At 54.9% G+C, this 19,575-nt stretch overlaps 2 protein-coding genes and 1 long non-coding RNA gene across 9 annotated transcripts in view; 2 read left to right on the top strand and 1 right to left on the bottom strand.

Moving 5' to 3' along the window:
- SHANK3 (SH3 and multiple ankyrin repeat domains 3) overlaps positions 1-2,172 on the bottom strand; it is a 50,782-nt gene extending 48,610 nt beyond the window's left edge. For 4 of the 5 annotated variants that reach the window (XM_024992891.2, XM_059886312.1, XM_059886314.1 and 1 more), the window contains exons 1-2: positions 2,129-2,172; positions 219-886 (exon numbers count right to left, since the gene is read on the bottom strand). In XM_024992891.2, the coding sequence (XP_024848659.2) occupies positions 219-503 (285 nt within the window). In that variant the 5' untranslated portion in view covers positions 504-886; positions 2,129-2,172. Of the gene's footprint in view, positions 1-218; positions 887-2,128 lie in introns of those variants that run through there. The other variant, NM_001371021.1, reaches the window with a different exon arrangement.
- Positions 135-13,553, top strand: LOC104972617 (uncharacterized). The gene is made up of 4 exons (XR_003034920.2): positions 135-230; positions 3,192-3,419; positions 12,567-12,754; positions 12,915-13,553. It is a non-coding gene; the product is annotated as an uncharacterized lncRNA (long non-coding RNA).
- Positions 13,554-13,781: 228 nt separating this feature from the next.
- ARSA (arylsulfatase A) lies at positions 13,782-16,972 on the top strand. Of its 3 annotated transcripts, none has more exons than XM_010805822.4 (9): positions 13,782-13,873; positions 14,308-14,485; positions 14,673-14,913; positions 14,994-15,212; positions 15,287-15,456; positions 15,749-15,873; positions 15,966-16,093; positions 16,357-16,459; positions 16,549-16,972. In XM_010805822.4, exons 3-9 carry the CDS (start codon positions 14,707-14,709, stop codon positions 16,866-16,868), a joined length of 1,272 nt encoding a protein of 423 aa, XP_010804124.1. In that variant the 5' UTR covers positions 13,782-13,873; positions 14,308-14,485; positions 14,673-14,706; the 3' UTR covers positions 16,869-16,972.
- Positions 16,973-19,575: the final 2,603 nt, after the last annotated feature.

Raw genomic sequence — 19,575 nt, 5'->3', positions numbered from 1 at the left:
GACCCCCGCCTCCGCGCCCAGCTCGCTAGGCCTCGCCCCGGGGGCGGTGCTTCCCTGGGCCCCGCCCCCGCCCGGCTGCGGGGAGGGTCCGGGTGGAGGCGGCGGGGGAGGGGCGAGTGGCCGGGGCCGGGGTCTCCCGCGCACCGCTCGCGACGCGCGGGTAGGGGGCCGCGAGAGCGGGGCGAGGGTGACGCCAGGACCCGGGCGGCGAGGCTCACCGTCTGCTGCAGGTCTGGGATGCCGACGCGCACGATCACGGCGCTGGCCCCGGGGCCGTCCATCCCCGCGCCCGGGCCGGGGCCGCTAGCGGCCGGGAGCTGGGCGCCCCGGGGCTCCTCGCCGCGCCCCGGCCCCCCCCGGCCCCCCACCGGAGCCCCGTCGGCCGCGCTGCGCGGGAGGGGGCCGGGGGGAGCCGGGGCCGGGGCCGGCGCCGGGGACAGCGGCTCCGAGGGCTCCGCAGGGGCGGCGGCGGCGGCGGCGGCGGCGGCGCGGCTCAGCTGCATCGGCCCCGGCTCCGCTCGGCGCCTGCCTTCCCCGGGGGCGGGGGCGGCGGGGGGAGGGGGCCTGAGCCGGGAGGGAAGCGGGGGTGGCAGGGGCTGAGCCGGAGGCGGGGGCCGGGACGCTCAGGGCCGGCGAGGGCGAAGGGGATTGTCTGGGGTCCCGGGGTGGGGAGGGAGGTCCGTGCTAAGGGCGAGGGCCTCGCTGCAGGGTGGGGACCCTGGGGGCTGTGCTGGGGGTGTGGGGACTCCTAGGCCTCGGTGTGGGGGGAGTGGCTGAGCAGCGAGGACCGCGCCGCCTTTCGGCTGCGGAAGAGCATCCGTGGACCACCGGGGAAGATGCGGCGAGGCGGGGGGTCTTGGAGCTGGGATGGGGGCCGCTTCGGGCACTGGGACCAGAGACAGGGAAGGAAGGGGAGAGAAAAACTGGAGAATTAATTTCCGGGGGTGGCAGCTTCTCCCCACTCTGCCGACCCCCTCTCCCCACCCTACTCAAGACCCGGGGATGACAGGGACCAACCCGGTCCCAGTCCTGGGGGTAGGACGGCAGGGACCTCAGAGCCCCGGGGTCTCTCCCACCACCGGAACCATTTAACCCTCCAACTTAACCCTTAGGACCTCGCCGAACTGTGTTCAGCGCGGCTCGCGGCTCCCGCATCCCTAGCCGAGTTTGGGGAGTTCGCTCTGGACTCTGAGGCCCGCCGCTCCTCCAGCCCCCTCCCCAGGTCCCCTGGTTCGCCTAGCTCCGACGCCTGTCACCCCCCCCCCCCCGCCCCGGTCACCTTAGCGACAACAGGATGGGGCCGCGACCTAAGACGCAGGGCTTAGGGGAGGGGGCGCTACTAGTCTCCACCTGCACCCGGGAAGTGAATTTTAGTTTTACGCGTTGTCGTGGCAACGCGGGAGGGGGTGATGAGTAGGCGGAGGAGAGGGGAGCACAGTAAAGAAACTAGCTCAGGCACCACCGCCCCATTGGAGCGCGCCAGCTCCCCCCCCACCCCAATACTCGTCAGCCTCACAGAACTACCCCCGAGCTGGGAAACCCGAGCCCTCAAGGTTCTTAAAAGCAACGAGCAGCCCCTTCACGTTGAAATAGCCCTGATTTCCCGAGAAACAGCTTCTGACTCCCACAAAGCTCCCCCACCGTGCTGGACTCCTCCCCAGAGAACAGGCCCTGACCCCCATGGCCACTCCCCTTCTCACAAGACACACTTGCTAACCTTCACAGAACAACCCAGCCTGGGGACACCTTCTGGTCCTGGTAGAAAATACCCCAGCCTCACCCACCTTCTCCAAGAGCAGCCCTGGATCCCCTGAGCCTCCCAGGAATAAACTTGAATGAACCGCCCCCCCACACACAGACACACAGAAAACCTCCCTACCCTTTCCCAACATCCTGGAAGCATCCTACCCCCACACAGACCAGTTCTTGACACCCCGTTGGAGAACAGTCCCCACCCCAAAAAGCCCCACAGTACCCGCCACTCCGCCCCTGGAACAGCCTCTGGTCCCCCCAGAGCAAGACCCACTTCCCCAGGACCAGCCCTGACCCCTGAGGGAAACCGGGCTCTCTCCCTCCCCAGCCACCACCCCTCCAGGAAAAATCTCTGCCTCCTAGGAACTCCACTGACCCCACCGAGCGTGTGTCCAGCGCTGTCTGCAGTCTGCTGCTGCTTTCTTCCCAGGCCTGGGTGGACCCTCCCTGCCTAGGAGTATGACCCCAGGATGTTCAGGCTCTTCCCAAGGCCACTGGCCTGGCCTGAGTGGAGGAGCTGAGGGTCCCCAGAGGCTAGAGCGGATGGGAGGGATAGGGGAAGGGGGAGCAGGAAGGGGCTGCCGGAAGCCCACTTATCTGCAGGAAGCACCTTGGGAAGCATGTGGCCCAGCCCTGGAGAGAGGAAACGAGTGCTTCCCGGCCCCCCTGTCTCCACTGTCTTCCTGCCCCTGGTCTCCCCTCCCTGAGTCACCCAGAGCTGCCCCTCCCTGTGTCCCTCCCCCGCCCGCTGTGGCAGCTGTATGGCCATGGCCACATTCACCAGAGTTGCGATGAGACTGAAGAAGGAGGCTGCATCTCCCCACAACCAGCCTCAGAGCAGCCCCAGGCCTCCAGGCTCTCCCTGCAACCCAGCCCTTGACCTGGGTGGCCAGACACTCACCTGTCCACCGAGACGACCTCATGGGGACCCCTTCAGCCTCCCCAGGGGCCCATTGGACTTGATACACCCAGTACCATGAATGCCGCGCTTTCAGGAGAAAACCTCACATCTTAGAAGCAACCAACACATCCCTGGTCTCCAGGCTCAACTGGGCCTGCCGTGTCAGGGTCAGGTCCACAGAGCACCTGGCCCAAAGAATGGGCACATAATGAACAAATTCCAAGCTGGCACCACTCCCCAACCCACCGCCACCCTGGCAAACGGCAAAAATCCCAACCCCCAGAAGCACCTTTCCCACAGAATGTCCTCCTGGCCCTGAAGCCTGGTGGGTTGATGGAGCAGGAAGCCCAGGGACAGGCTATTTTGTTGAGAATAAAAGACCCCAGCCTCCTCAGCACCTCCCAGCCCAGCCCTGCCTCTCCGCCCTCCTATCTTAGTCCTTGAAGGCAAGGAGTCCCCAGACCCCATGGCCCTTCCATCAGGGCTAAGATTCCAGAAAGACTCATGGTTCTCCCAACCCCACTTCCTCCCAACACAGGTTCGGAAGCCCAGGGCCTGTGGAAGCTCATGTGGGCAAAGCATCCGGAACGTGCCTGGCACAGGGTCAGACCTCTCCAGTGGAACACTGCCCACCACTCCGTGGCCCCCCAGGCCCCCAGCCACTGCAGAGGCCGTCTGTGCCCGCACCCTCAAGGTCCTAAGCAGCCCCGCCCCGCAGGCGGGCAGAGCAGAGCACCCCACCTGCGGCTTCCTGTTGGGCTTCCTGGTGAGGCTGCGTCCCCCTCCCTCACCACGCCCTCCTTTCACACTCCTGGGCTTCCTCACCCAAATCCCAGCTTTTCCCTCCCTCTCGCGGTCGCCTACAGAGGCCTGGCCCACAGCCCCCTCTTACTGCGAGCCCTGCAGGCCTGGCCTCACGCCCGGTTTCCATGACGGGGCTGGAGTGGGGGGCAGGGGGCGTCCTGCCGTCTGACCCTCCCCAGGGGCCTGTCTCCCCCCCTGTGCTATTCCTCTGCCCCGACTCTGGTCTTCCCTCCACAGCACCCTAGTGTCTGCCTGCCCTGAAATCACTTGTTGCTTATGGTCTAGGACCTGTCTTTCCCCCCAGGATGCGGGCTCCCCGTGGGGCGGGAGCTTTCCTGATTTGGTACACCCCTGTGTCCGAGGCCCTGGGCTTAGTCCGAGCTCAGTGGACATTTGCTGAACTTTCATCTTCAAACTGTTCACACCCAACTCTTTCTGTTCAGGGCAGAGCCTCTCCAAACTCAGAGCAGGTTGTAGGGGCAGAATGCCTGAGTATTCTGTCTGGACCTGGTGCGATGCTTCTGGTTAGGTTTCTGTTTTGTTTTGTTTGCTTCAAGTTATTTAACATCTGTCAGTATATTTAGGTCCAATTTCATCCTAAGTCTGATAAGTTTTATTTTTCTAGGAATACAAATCTTCTGCTGAAGAATCAACTTTTCATTCTGCTAATCTATTTCTATTTTGTTTTCTTCTGTTTCTTTCTTTCTACCGCTTTGATTGTTGTTAGGATCCTTCTTCTAATTTCTTCAGCTGGGTACCGAATTCAATTTTTAGTCTTTCTTTTCTCTGACAATGAGTGTTTAAGGTTATAAATTTCCAAGTTCCACTTTAGTTATGTCCATTAAGTCGGGTCTTAGTTTTGGCATGTGGGATCCAGTTCCCTGAAGGGATTGAACCCAGGCCCCTGCATTGGGAACTCGGAGTCTTGGCCAATGGACCACCAGGGAAGTCCTCCATTAAGTCTTAATAAGTAGTACTTTTAATTTCACCTTGTTGATTTTCTAATATCCATTGTATTGTTTGCTTTAGGGATTACTGAAAAGTATGCTACTTTAAGCTTTCAAATGTATAGTAGGTTTCTTTCTTTTTATTTATTTCTTTTTGAGGAAGGACTCGCCCTTAGCTACTGATTTCTTTTTTGTTGTGTTATGATCAGAGAAGATGATCTGCATAATACTGATCTTTGAGTATATTTGACTACAAATACAAATATAATTTATTTGTTAAAAAATAAAAAATAAATATAAAAAAATACAAATATAAATATATTTGAGTATATTTGAATAATACTGACTTTATAAAGACTTTCTGGTTGCCATGTATGGGGTTCAATAGGAATTGTTGGATGCAAGGAGGTATGTATGTGTGTGTGTGTTTGTGTGTGTGTATATACATATATCTCCATATATATCTCCAACAATATACACACACATAAAATCATACCTCCATTGTATCAAGTTTGTTAATTGTATTATTCAAATATTCTATGTCTTTTCTAATGTTCCCTTTGCCTGATTTATAAATTACTAAAAGAAGTGGGATAAAATTCCACTTTAGCAGCCTCTCCACGAAATTTTGGGATTTATATGTCTTGGCCATTTTGGGATTTATATGTCTTTTCAGGCTTTGCTTTTAATGCTAACAGATTTAGAATTATTATAGCTTTCTGATAAATTATTCCTTTTATCATTATATGGTACCTTATTTGTTCTTAATGATGCTTTTTGCCTTAATTTTTTTCAGTATTTAGCCGAGGCACAGCGCTGTTCTGTGAGTGTTGACCTCATGTATCTTTTCCCCTCATTCTCCTTTTATTCTTACTGCATTTTATACTCTTAGACGTGCTTCTGGTAAGTAGTGTGTGTGGCCATTTTTTAAATTAACTTCAATGGTGTTTTATGATGATTATTGATGTGTTTTACCTGATTTTTGCCTTCTTATTTTGTGTTGTCAGTATTTTTTTGGTTTTTTGTCTATGCTGCTTTTTTCTCCCTTTGGGCTCTTCCTTTGATTGATCACGTTATCTTTATTCCTCTTTCCCTCAACTCCCTTTGTTTTTGGAGTTAAACATTCTTTCTATCATTTTCATAAATACACTTAGATTTGTAACATGTGGGATTAACAAAGCCCAAAGTAAAGGCTGTCCCCCTCCCCCTTTCCTGCACTAGAGGGGCTCAGCCTTAGCCTCAGGCCTTTGTCCACATCGTTCTAGCCTCCAGCGAGTCTGTTGTGGTTGCTCGTGGAGTCATATGCAACCCACTCTTTACTCACTTTCCTTCTGACTTGAATTTTCTTCTTCCTGAAAGTAGTGACAAAGTAGTGACTTTGAAATGTCTTATTTCACCCTTATTTTGAGTGATAATTTAGCCAGTGTAGAATGCTAAATTGACAAAATATTTTTTTCTCAATACTTCGAAGATTTTTTTCTGTGTGTGTGCTGTATTCTGGATAATTTTTCTACTTCTGGCTTCCATCTCACTGATTCTGTTTGAGTTTCATCTGTTATTAAGTCACTCAGTCGTGTCCGACTCTTTGCAACCCCGTGGACTATAGCCCACCAGGCTCCTGTGTCCATGGGATTCTCCAGGCAAGAATACTGGAGTGGGTTGCCATTTCCTTCTCCAGGGGATCTTTCCGACCCAGGGATCGAACCCAGGTCTCCCGCATTGCAGACAGATGCTTTAACCTCTGAGCCACCAGGGAAGCTCTCATCCATAGGTTTTATTCCCCCCACCCCATAGAGTTTTAAATTTCAGAGACCATAAATTTTATTTCTGTAAGCCGTACTCAGTACATTATCAAATCTGCTTGTTCCTTCTTTACATTGACTTTTTCTTTTTATTTAATGCAATTTTTTAAAGACAGAAGATTTCTTTTGTCTTTAGTTATTTTTAAAACATTTACTTTAAAGTTCTAGTCAGTAGTTCACATATGTGAAAGTTTTGGTGGTCTAATCTCATTTGTAGTATCTACCAACTCGCTCACTGCAGGGGGACTGTGGGTTCTTTCTGTGACAGTTTTGTGACTTGGGGTTATGAACTCAGCTGGGCCTGGGAAGCCTAGATGTGTCCCTCAGAGGAGTACAACTAACCCAGGAACTGTTTCATGTTAATTTCTTGGCTTGGTGGTCCTGGGGACTCCAAAGGGTAATATAATGAAGACTCCAAACCTGGGGGCCAACAGTGGGTACAACTTAACATGGAGACTTCTTCGCAGAGAGGTCACCACAGGCTTTATGAAAACTGCTTAAATAAGAGAGAAATATATAGTAATAATTATGAAATGGATTACTCCCCAGATTTTTGAGCACTACATGTCATCCCAAGTGTATGACGTGTATGAACTCATTCAGTCATCACTAAATCACTGAGCCAACCCGTTACTGTCCTCATGTAACAGATGAGGAAACAGAGCAAATTAGAAACAACTCACCTTGTCCGAAGTCGCATGTGGTGAGTCAGTGGAGAAACCAGGACTTGGAACACCACAGTGGGCATGTGACCCAACAGGGCCGATGAGAATCCTGTTCTGGAGGCTCAGGCTCGTAGCTGAGGGAAGAAACCCTTTCTCCACGCTTGGGACACATGGGAGAAATGAAGCTCGATAGACGCTAGTGACCAAGATTGCAGGCTTGGGAAAAAGCAGCCCTGGGAGGAATATAGACACGGGAGACAAGGAAGGTTCTGAAGAGGCTTTGAATCTCCAAACTTAGTCCCTGAAATCTGCTTTTCTCTCTTTTGGCTCCGAGAGCCAAGGGTACCTGAAAGTCCACACAAAGGAGAGGGGAAAGGCCTCTCTAAAAGGGAACGTGACTGTAAGAGAGGTGGAAGGGCTGGCCTTGGGCTGAGCTGGCATCCCAGCTCAGCCACCAGATACCCTGGTGGCCTGGGAAAGCTTCCTGGCTTCACTCTGCCTCCCTGTGAGCTCTGGTGTGTTAGGGATAATGGTAGGACTTGATTCATTCCCTCCCTCATTCAGGCCACATGCCAGGCACCTGCTCTGGGGCTGACGAGGTGGCTCCAGCTCCCCCTGGGCCCTGGTGCAGGTTAGGAGAGCGCGTGGGTGTGACATGCTCACCATGTACCTGGTGCCTAGTGAACACATTCTAATATAACCATAAAGCTAGTTCTGTGAAGACCTCCAAGACTGTCTAGAACTAACACCAAAAAAAGAAGTCCTTTTCATCACAGGGCATGGGAATACAAAAGTAGGATGTCAAGAGATACCTGGATGGAAGAGGGCATGGCAACCCACTCCCGTATTCTTGCCTGGGAAATCCCATGGACAGAGGAGCCCGGCGGGCTTCAGTCCATGGGGTCACAAAAGAGCTGGATATGACTGAATGACTACATAACAACAACAGACACACACATATATATATATGTCTTTATGTATTATAACTGAATCAATCTGCTGTATACCTAAAACGTGAATTAATTATACTTGAATAAAATATAATTTTAAAAAGAAAAAAAGAGAGATACCTGGAATAACAGGCAAGTTTGGCCTTTGAGCACAAAATGAAACAGGGCAAAGGCCAACAGTTTTGCCAAGAGAATGCACAGGACAGAGCACGCTGGTCTGCCAGCAACACAAGAGAGGACTGTACACATGGACGTCACCAGATGTCAACACTGAAATCAGATTGTTCATATTCTTTGCAGCCAAAGATGGAGAAGCTCTGTACAGTCAGCATAAACAAGACCTGGAGCTGACCGTGGCTCAGGTCATGAACTCCTTATTGCGATTTCACATGCTAGCAAAGTAATACTCAAAATCCTTCAAGCTAGGCTTCAACAGTATGTGAATCGAGAACTTCCAGTATACACGCTGGATTTAGAGAAGGCAGAGGAACCAGAGATCAAATTGCCAACATCCATTGGATCATACAAAAAGCAAGAGAATTCCAGAAAAATATCAACTTCTGCTTCGTTGACTATGCTAAAGCCTTTGAGTGTGTAGATCACGACAAACTGGAAAATTCTGAAAGAGCTGGGAATACCAGACCACCTGACCTGCCTCCTGAGAAACCTATATGCAGATCAAGAAGCAACAGTTAGAACCGGACATGGAACAACAGACTGGTTCCAAACTGGGAAAGGAGTATGTCAAGGCTGTATATTGTCACCCTGCTTATTTAACTTCTATGTAGAGTACATCATGCGAAATGCCCGGCTGGATGAGCCACAAGCTGGCATCAAGATTGCCAGGAGAAATATCAATGACCTCAGATATGCAAACGATACCACCCTAATGGCAGAAAGCAAAGAGGAACTAAAGAGAAAAGGTGAAAGAGAAGAGTGAAAAAGCTAGTTTGATATTCAACAGTCAAAAAACTAAGATCATGGCATCCCTTTCCATCACTTCATGACAAATACGTGGGGAAAAAATGGAAACAGTGACAGATTTTATTTTGTTGGGCTCCAAAGTCATGTCAGATGGTGACTGTAGCCATGAAATTAAAGATGCTTGCTCCTTGGGAAAAAAAGCTATGACAAACCTAGACAGAGTATTAAAAAGTGGTGAAAGTGAAAGTATTAGTCACTCAGTCATGTCCAACTCTTTGCAACACCATGAACTATAGCCCGCCAGGCTTCTCTGTCCATGGACTTCTTCAAGCAAGAATACTCAAGTGGGCTGCCATTCCCTTCTCCAGGGGATCTTCCCCACCCATGGATCAAACCCGGGTCTCCTGCGTTGCAGGCAGATTCTTAACTGTCTGAACCGCTGGGGGAAGCCTTAAAAAAAAAAAAGTAGAGACATCACTTTGCTGACAAAGGTCCATACAGTCAGAGCTATGGTTTTTCCAGTGTACAGGTGTGAGAGTTGGACCGTAAAGAAGGCTGAGCACCAGAGAATAGATGTTTTCGAACTGTGGTGCTGGAGAAGAGAGTCCCTTGGACAGCAAGGAGATCAAATCAGTTAATCCTAAAAGAAATCAACCCTGAGTACTCACAGGAAGGACTGATGCTCAAGTTGAAGCTCCAATATTTCGGCCACCTAACGCGTAGAGCTGACACTGGAGAAGACCCTGATGCTGGGAAAGATTGAGGGCAGGAGGAGAAGGCGGAGTCAGAGGATGAGGGTTGGATGCATCATTGACTCAATGGACATGAGTTTGAGCAAACTCTGGGAGACAGTGAAGGACAGGGAAGCCTGGTGTGCTGCAGTCCATGGGGTCGCAAAGAGTCAGACACGACTGAGCGGCTGAACAACAACAACAGCATTTCCAAATGTTTTACAATAGAGGTGTTTTTGATTGTGTTGTTGGAAATCTGTTTTTTGTATTCAGTCACAGTAGTCAGCACATAGAAATGCTTAATGATGGGTAACTGAACAAAAGGACATCCTGCATTTAAAATGTTGATTACTCACAAACACACACACCAAAACATGCGGGTGAGGCACTAGGAATAAAGCAGTCACCAAACAGCCCCCCTTGGCCAACCATGTCCTCCCCCTCACTGGGAACTGTGGCGACGGGCTGTCTCTCACCCCGTGTTCTGACATCGCCCATGTCTCTCCAAGGGATCCCTCACACTATGGCCTCCCAGTTCCTCGACCTCTCATCTCACTAACTGTAAAAGTCAGGGTTTAGGTATAGAGCACGGACCCATGTACGACTGCTTTGAGCTGAAAGGGATTTGGTACATGGAGTTGGTGCCTGCAAAGTCATCGGAAGTCCTGAAAGAAGCATCTAGCCTGAGCTCCTAGAAATACACTCTCCCTCAGCAGCGCCACAGAACTAGTCCCCAGGGATTTACTTTTTGCCACATTCAGCAAACTGAGATGTCCGAAAGCTGATATCCCACCTGCTGACTCCAACAGACCACCCCTCTGAGTCTGAATTCCCAGCCCCTTTTGCATCTAGGTAGGGAGGGCCAAGTCAAGAGTTCTGGAATCGCGGCCACTCCTAGGCCTAATCAGTAAATACCTCCTTCTTATCCTGCCTGCTCTCTATTTAGCCTTCTGCATCCAGGATGATCTTAAATCCATGAGTCAAAAATGGCAGCAGTTCCTCAGCTACCGGGGAAGCCCCTACTTCCTCTTCTATGGGTCCCTAAATTTCCTACATGGAGCAGAGACTCACCCACCCCTATTTCTGCTTATGTTGCAAACTGGATTTTCTGTGACCAAGAAGCAAATATCTGTTGTGTTAAGTCACTGAGATTTGGGGGTTTTATCTGTTAAGGTAGCTAGTGTTTCCTCAACTGTTACAGGAGGGGAACCCCAGGAGCCTCGATTTGGGCCTACAACCTTGAGTCCTTGTCTAGATCAGCAGGTAGTATTGCATTGGCCTGCTGCTCAATACATGTATTAGAATGATATGCTTAAGAACCAGGGAAATTAATACAAAATAAATTCACATAATCACCGCATCCACGGTGAGATGGACTGTGGCCCCATACGCTTGTCTTGTGTGACCTCCAAAGCCCTCTCTGATCAGTGGACTATGGGGGCATCAGAATGTCTGGGAAGTGGTATTCACTCAGAATTAGTGGCCAGCAACCGCTGAGAACCTGACTGTCCCTTCCCCTAGAGCATGGCCATCCTGGCTGAAGGCCATACCTCCCTCCAGGGAGGCCAGGGAGAAGACTCAGTACCGCCTTGGGTGTTTCCACCAGGTCTTTCCCTCTGGCAGCTCCAGGCCGGTGAGTGACTCACGTCCAGGAATTGGATGTGGAGCTGCACTGTGAGTCACGTCTGGGCCACGTGCCCGAAACCTAGGGTCTTTCCACCACCAGCCCTGTGGCCACTGGTGCTACCCTCTGTGTTTGTCCCGGAGTATGACTCGATGGCCAGGGAGCCAAAAATCTCTGAGGCCATGCCATCCCGCCTGGCCCTGTGGCCCCTGCTGCCCTGCAGTAGCCAGCTCCCTGGAGTGTAAAGCGTACTGCTGCTCCCCCCTCGACTCCGGAGCGCAGCTCGCTGTCTCCAGACCCTCACGGAGGACAGCGCGGGGACACCTGACCAGGTCACGCACAGTACACTTCTTTCTCTCTGTCTATGGGTGCCTTTTTCTCTATTAAACCAAAGAGGTTTCCAGCAGCTTGGCTTCGTTCACTTGGGCTGCTGTGAACCCTGGTTTTAAAAACCAGAGCACACTCAGCATCATCCGAGGCCCTGGATCTGAATCCAGAACCTGCTCCCTGTTAGATCTGACTGATCTTTTGCCTCCAATATCCTGGGGTTAGGAATAATGGTTGTTGAGGCCAAAGAGGAGGGAGCAGACCCAAGGAGGGAAGTGGAGGCCTGCACTCAGGGCCCTTGGCATCCTGGATCCCTGACATCAGCCATTCCCAGGAATCACCACAGAATACCTTCATATGGGCCAAGTGCTGCACCAGCCCCCGGCAGGCCCAGGAAATGGAGGCCCCTCCCTTGTTCCAGGTGTAGAAAGACCAGACCGGCACCGCTCACAAGGCCCCTCTCTTAACTGTGGGTGTTAGTTCCAAATTAACAACGTCCAGAGCCACTTCCCGCACCCTGGCAGGCTGCCTCCCACTGGGGCTCTGTCCCAAACTGACCCTCCTGCCGGCTCCCACAGCAATGCCAAGAAAGGCCCACAATCGCGGAAAGACTCGGATGCCCACAGAGCTCAGCTTTGAACAAACATAGATGGAGGCACACGCGTCCTCTCCCCACCCAGAGGTCAGGGCTGCCTGCCGTGGGCACACGCCTGAGCAACCTCCAGAGTCTGCAGGGGAAAGTGCCAGCCATTTGCATAACATTACAGCAGCAGGCCGGCTCTCCCGAAGAATAAGGGTAGTTCCCAGCTTGCAGCAGAAAGGGAAGAAAGAGCCTTTGGCTTATTCCTTTTAAACTCCAATTCACAGCGCCAACCAGCTGTGATAGTTCCAATTACAGGTTCAAAGATTTCTGGGCCATGGAAAAACTTTCTGTCCTGGCCACCCACCCCATACTGCTCCCACGCACAGGCACAGAACCCATACTGGAGTGTGACACCAAAGGGATGGTTCACAGGAGCCCCTTCCATTCCCAATGAGGCCAGCAGAAGCCTGGAGCCCAGCCCCGTCTCAGGGAGATCCCTGCCCTCAAATTTTGCTCCTTAGTACTGCCTCTAGTCTTAGCTTTCATCTTTCACCAGGAAAATGCCAGCTCCACAGCTGGGCTTCAGTGGAAGCTGTGTCTTGGCCCCACCCCAGTGACCAGAGGCCTTACAAGGACCCTGTCCATGCTCCCGCTGGCACCAGGGACAGGAACTATGAGAAACCCTCTGCAACAGCAGCCCACATCCTGCTGGTCCTGAGGTCCGACCCTGTTGGGGAGCCTGAGGTCAGAGAGCTGCCCCGGGGAGGGTTCCAGGGAAAAAATGTCCTACCGGAGCTGCTGTGGGGAGGCACTCTCCCGGAGGCACTGACCTTGGGGTGTTTAGTTACACTGCGTAAGATACCCGCCTAACCGCCTCGTGGGGCGCTCTCTTACTTTGAAACAGCTAAACAATCTGGGGACCAAAACCGTGAAGTCACTCATACAAGGCTGTCCAGTGATGGGCCAGGACCGGCATCTCTGTGGATGAGCCCTTCCCATTGGTGTGACCCGGATGCAGAGAAGACACCGCCCTCCAGATGCCCCACCACCCCCCTGCCCGACACACACACACACACACACACACACACATCACAAATACACCACACCCCCACCACACACACACACACACCACACACACACACACACGCCCCATCACACCTGCACCACACACACACACACACCACACACACATCACAAATACACCACACACACACAAACCCACCCACCACACACACCACACACACAGACACACATACGGCCCACCACACCCCCACCACACCCACATACACACAAACGGAGGGGGAAAGGTTGGAAAGAATTTTTGATCTGTTTCAATAAAACACCAAACATAGCGTTGAAGGAAAAGCCAGCAGCCCGCGGACTCCACGGTTTCCGTTCCGATTTGCTCATTCCATACTCTCCAGGCTCAGGGCCTTTAAGGAACACTAGCGCGCCGAGCGCCAACACTAGGATCCCTCCTGCGCGCGTCGCACGCGCCGCCCGCCTCCAGCGCCGAAGGCCTCGGGGCGCAAACCCGGGCGCACCCGCCCCGCCCCGCCCCGCCCCGCCCCGCCCCGCCCCGCCCCGCCCCGCCCCGCCCCGCCCCGCCCCGCCCCGCCCCGCCCCGCCCCGCCCCCTGTCGGAAGGGGCCCCGCCCCCCAAGCGGCGTGCCCCTCCCTCCCAGCGCCGTGCCCCGCCCCGGGGCGGGCCGCGCGGGAGTCACGGGTCAGGGGGCGGGGCGGGGCGGGGCGGGGCCAGGCCGGGCCGAGGCGGAAGCTCCCGAAGGGCCCGGCTGGCTGGTGTCCTGCGCTTTCCACCTCTTCGGTCCTGAACTGTTTTGTCCCGCTTCGTGGGCCCCCGCGGGTCAGTGTTCTGGGACTTCTGCCCCCTGACCACGAGCCTAGGCGGGACCTTTAGCAGAAGATGGTCAGATCTCCCCCTGAGAGTCTGAACGTGTCCTGGCCCTTTAGGGTCTCCAGGGAGTTAGATCCCGGGCTACAGGCTCCTGGGTTTTGTTGGGGTGGAGGGTCTCCGGGTGCCGAGGCATCTGGAAAGGGGTTGTCTCCGTCGAGGGAGTATTTGGGTCTGGGGTTTCAGCGGAGGGTAGTGCCTGAGCCTGGGTTCTTGGGGGAGGTTAATGTCCGGGTCTGGGGAGTGGGTAGCGTTCAAATCTGGGGTCTCCGAGTTAGAGCTTGCGGAAGCCAGTTTGCCTTCTCTCCCAAGGGTCTCTGTTACAGGCCTGTCTGTGCGGTGAGCCATGGAGGCTCTGTGGACCCTCACTCTGGCCTTGGCCGCAGGTCTGGCTGCTGCCAGCCCACCTAACATCCTGCTGATCTTTGCTGATGACCTGGGCTACGGGGACCTGGGCTCCTATGGGCACCCCAGCTCCACCACTCCCAATCTGGACCAGTTGGCCGCAGGGGGTCTGCGGTTCACAGACTTCTACGTGCCTGTGTCTCTGTGCACACCCTCCCGGTGAGGAAGGGAACCGGGAGCCCTCACCCCTGACTGTTAGGTTCCTCCCAGATTCACTCCGGAGTGCAGAGGGAGGAGCAGGGTCTCTGTCTCTATAGAGAAATTCACGTCTCTGTTTTCTCCTCTCTCCCCTTCTTATCTGCATCTTGGTTTTGCCCTGTCACATGGACTCTGACTTGCCCTGCAGGGCTGCCCTCCTGACCGGCCGACTCCCAGTTCGGATGGGTTTGTACCCTGGAGTTCTGGAGCCCAGCTCCCGAGGGGGCCTGCCCCTGGATGAGGTGACCTTGGCTGAGGTCCTGGCTGCCCAAGGCTACCTCACAGGGATAGCTGGCAAGTGGCACCTTGGGGTGGGGCCTGAGGGGGCCTTTCTGCCCCCCCACCACGGCTTCCATCGATTCCTGGGCATCCCATACTCCCATGACCAGGTAGGAACCACCAGGGTCCTTCCCCTTGACCCCAGAGCCCCACCCCGCAGTCTAGACCACTGAAGGAGCTGCTCCCTCAGGGCCCTTGCCAGAACCTGACCTGCTTCCCCCCGGCCACCCCCTGCGAAGGCATCTGCGACCAGGGCCTGGTCCCTATCCCACTGTTGGCCAACCTGTCGGTGGAGGCACAGCCCCCTTGGCTGCCTGGACTCGAGGCCCGCTACGTGGCCTTTGCCCGCGACCTCATGACTGACGCCCAACACCAAGGCCGCCCGTTCTTCCTGTACTACGCCTCCCACGTGAGTGGCCGTGGCCCCCCCACCCGGGCTCCCCGTGACGCCTACCTGGTGCTAACTCCAGTCTCCATCCTCAGCACACCCACTACCCCCAGTTCAGTGGGCAGAGCTTCCCAGGGCACTCAGGCCGAGGGCCATTTGGGGACTCCCTGATGGAGCTGGACGCGGCTGTGGGGGCCCTGATGACAGCTGTGGGGGACCTGGGGCTGCTTGGAGAGACGCTCGTCTTCTTCACTGCAGACAACGGGTACTCAGCAGGGGCAGGGGGCTGCTCTTCCCATGTTGACGCTGGCCAAGAACCTAGTGGGCTAAGGGGGTCTTGGGAGTTGTTGGCCATATATGGTGACACCCGGGTGCATGTGGGAGCCTGGCAGCTGTGAGTACATGGAGGTGCTGGTCTTGGGAGGACAGGGAGTGGACAGACACGTGCTGGCCATTTATGTGCAAAATGTGTGACTTATCGGTCTGGGGCTGGGGTCCCCGAGGCCAGCTGGAAACCCTGGGCTCCTCATTGCTGACGTCCTCCCTGTGTGTCCCAGGCCTGAGACGATGCGGATGTCCCATGGTGGCTGCTCTGGCCTCCTGCGATGCGGAAAAGGAACCACTTTCGAAGGGGGCGTCCGAGAGCCTGCCTTGGCCTTCTGGCCAGGTCACATCGCTCCCGGTCAGTTTTCAGGCCTTCTGCTCCTGGACTCCTGGTCCCATCTTCCCGGCCCTGATCACAAATGGAGTGACTGTACAGCCCTCTACTCCCAGGTGTGACCCATGAGCTGGCCAGCTCCCTGGACCTGCTGCCCACCCTGGCAGCCCTGGCGGGGGCCCAACTGCCCAATATCACCTTGGATGGCGTTGACCTCAGCCCCCTGCTGTTGGGCACAGGCAAGGTAGGGCCCGTGAGCACATAGCCACAGCTCCCCCGACCCCCATCCTGACCTCCCTTCCCCCCACCCCCACCAGCCACTCACCCTCCCAGAAGTGGGTGTGGGCAGCTCCTGAAGTCCCTGGGGCCAGGTGGACCCTCTGTTGAGCTGCATCCTACAGGTGCCAGCCAAGGGCTTCTGGGTGGACAGGGAGCCAGTGCACGCCCAGGGCCCAGCACGGAGCAGACAGTGCTGGGCACGTGCAGACCCCCCGACTCTGCCTCCAGAGCCCCCGGCACACCCTCTTCTTCTACTCGGCCTACCCGGATGAGGTCCGAGGGGTCTTTGCAGTGCGGAGCGGGAAGTACAAGGCACACTTCTTTACCCAGGGTAACCTCCTCTCCCCCAGCCCCGCCCACCCCTCCCAGCCCCCGAGCCCAGCCCCCCTGCCCTGTGCACAGATGTGCGCCCCTCCCCAGGCTCTGTCCACAGCGACACCACTGCAGACCCTGCCTGCCACGCCTCTAATCCTCTGACTGCCCATGAGCCCCCGCTGCTCTTTGACCTGTCTGAGGACCCTGGTGAGAACTACAACCTTCTGGACAGTGTGGATGAGGTTGCCCCAGAGGCGCTGCAGGCAGTGAAGCAACTTGAGCTGCTCAAGGCCCAGTTTGATGCTGCCATGACCTTCGGACCCAGCCAGATGGCGCAGGGTGAGGACCCCACCCTGCAGGTCTGCTGCCAGCCCAGCTGCACCCCCCGGCCGTCCTGCTGCCACTGCCCTGAGTTCCAGCCCTGAGGGTGCAGACGGAGGCCGTCTGGGGTTCCTGGCTGTGCTGTGGGGGTGTGGAGGTGGTTTGTACCCGAGAACTCTAATAACACCAGCTGACACTTGTGTGATAATTTGTGTGATCCTTGTGAGAGCCCTGAGCTAGGTGTTTTTCTCCCTGTTACACGTGAGGAGCCTGAGGCATGGAGAGTCCAGCGACTTGCCTGAGGTTGCCCAGCCTGAGAGAGGGCCACCTTCCTCCCCCTGGTGATCGCTTGTGTCTGCACACAAGCGTGGCGGCGAGTGCGGCGTTCGCCGGAGCAGCACTAGGGGCTTCTGTGTGCCAGGGGAGGGTGGGGAGGGGGCGAGAGAGTGGCAGAGACCAGACCCTGAGAACACAGCGCCCGAAAGAGCCAGGTTTTCCCCGGCGGAGAAGCACAGGAGCCAGACCTGCCTGGCTCTGAGAAGCCTGTCTGCAGTTGGGTGAGGAGCCGCGCATCCTGCGTGGTGGAGTGGTCAGCCGGCGTGGTGACGTGGGCTGGGGGCCCCGCTCCCAGAAGGCACAGCAGCAGCTCCAGAGGCCGCCCTCGGCCCCTGGCGCCTCCTCCAAAGCCCCGAGTTTCCTGCCTGCGCACACGTTTGCAGTCTCCTGGCTTCACCTCTGCCCTCACAGGAGCCATTCTCCACCAAAGTAATCGCTTAAGAGATGTGCCGGTTTGGCTCCATCTGCTCAGAACTGCAGGCTTCCCATTGTGCTCAGAACCCAGACTCCTCGGGTGGCCTGCCATGCCTCACCCATGCCCTCGTCCCTTAGCCCTGGCAGCTGGCCAAGATGCCCATCCTTGACGCTGTCTGGCACCTTCTCTGAAGAAAGTGCGCCCTGACTGCCCACTGCATGCATCTGCACAGCAGCGTGTAGCCCTCACGGGTCACCTGTGTGTGTACTGATATCAGGGCCCCCTGCTCACTCATGGTTCAGTGAGAAGAGTGGCTGTGCTGTCTTCATGTGGACCAAACAGCCATCCCCTTCTACTGATGGAGTCCACCCTTTTGTTGGTGGGCTGAGACCTCTTGACCTCTCAGATGCAGCCTCTCCCGGTCCCAGGAGAGTGGAAGCCAGTCTTAGCCACTCGCAATCCAGTGATTGGCCCGAGAAGGGTGTGTAACCAAGGATCCTTGTCAGAGAAAGCTCAGGGCATCTGCTGGAGCCCAGGGTCTTGTTCAGCATCATCCCTGGAGATGGTGAGGACGATGCTGTGTCATTGCTGGCCCTGACCAGACACTGTGCAGCTGCTAATCAGCGTCCCCAGCCGTGTCCCTCCGGAGCTCATAGTGTGAGAAGACAAACCAGCCTCCTAAACCGCGGCTACTGGCTTGTCTGTTACTTGCAGCCAGAAGCAGTCTTGCTGGTTGCACGTGTGAACGGGATGTGTGGAGGGCATGTGTCTAGGTACAGGGGCCCCTTCTGTGTTCTCCATGTGACCCGTCACTTCTTGTCTGGCTTGGGCGCTGCACTAGCCATGCCCAAATCCCACTGCATCCTGGAACTGCCCCTCTGAGGCTGGCATAGGGAGGACACACGTGCACAAGTGCTCTGGACGTGCCCACCCCCTGCCCCCTGCACCCTCCTCCAGGGGGCCTGCAGGCACCTCAGGGTGCCTTGGTTTCAGGATGAGGACAGACAGGAATGGAAGGAGGTGCACGATCTCTGTATCACATCCAAACTCCAGCAAGACTGAAGGAATGCCAACCCTCAGGCACAACCTGCAGGCACCTGGTTGCCCAGCTGGGTTGTGAGCATCACCTCACTAGTTCCACAAGCCTTTACTGGCATAGGGCTGGGGCACGGATCAATAGAGGGGACTCATCTCTGCTCCTGTGGGGTTTTTAAATTAAATAGATATTTACTTGGTTGCACTGGGTTGTAGTTGCAGCACACAGGATTTTCATTGTATGTGGGGTCTTTATGTCGTTTGAACTCTTAGTTGTACCATGCACATCTAGTTCCTGCACCAGGGATCGAGCCCAGGACTCCTGCTCTAGGAGTGTGAAGGCTTAGCCACTGGACCACCAGGGAAAGTCCCGCTCCTGTGGTGTTTAGTGACTAGCAAGGTGATGAGCATCAATCCTGAGCACCCAGACAGAGTGGAGTTCAGTGCAGAGACGCCTAGACTCCCCGGGTTTTGGTGTGTCAGAATTGACTGGGTACAACAGGAGGGAGCCATCAGATGCTACTGAAGTTCCCTCCTCGACTAAGGGCTAGAAATGTGGTGTGTACTCATGCATAAAGCACTGAAGCTACACACTGGAGATTTGTGTCCTTATGACACCACCCTTATGGCAGAAAGCGAAAAGGAACTAAAGAGCCTCTTGATGAAAGTGAAAGAGGAGGGTGAAAAAGCTGGCTTAAAAACATTAAAAAAAACGAAGATCATGGCATCCAGTCCCATCACTTCATGGCAAAGAGATGGGGAAACGACAGAAACAGTGACAGACTTTATTTTCTTGGCTCCAAAATCACTTCAGATGGTGACTGCAGCCATGAAATTAAAAGACGCTTGCTCCTTGGAAGAACAGCTATTACCAACCTAAAGAAAGTGAAAGTGAAGTAGAAAGTGAAAATGAAGTCGTGTCCGACTCTTTGCGACCCCATGAACTGTAGCCCACGAGGCTCCTCCCTCCATGGGATTTTCTAGGCAAGAATACTGGAGTGGGTTGCCATTTCCTTCTCCAGGGG

Source organism: Bos taurus, chromosome 5 (assembly GCF_002263795.3).
Source record: "Bos taurus isolate L1 Dominette 01449 registration number 42190680 breed Hereford chromosome 5, ARS-UCD2.0, whole genome shotgun sequence".
In the NCBI taxonomy this organism is placed as follows: domain Eukaryota; kingdom Metazoa; phylum Chordata; class Mammalia; order Artiodactyla; family Bovidae; genus Bos; species Bos taurus.
Note: the sequence above shows the minus strand (reverse complement) of the source record. Positions and strands in the feature narration are given on the sequence as shown.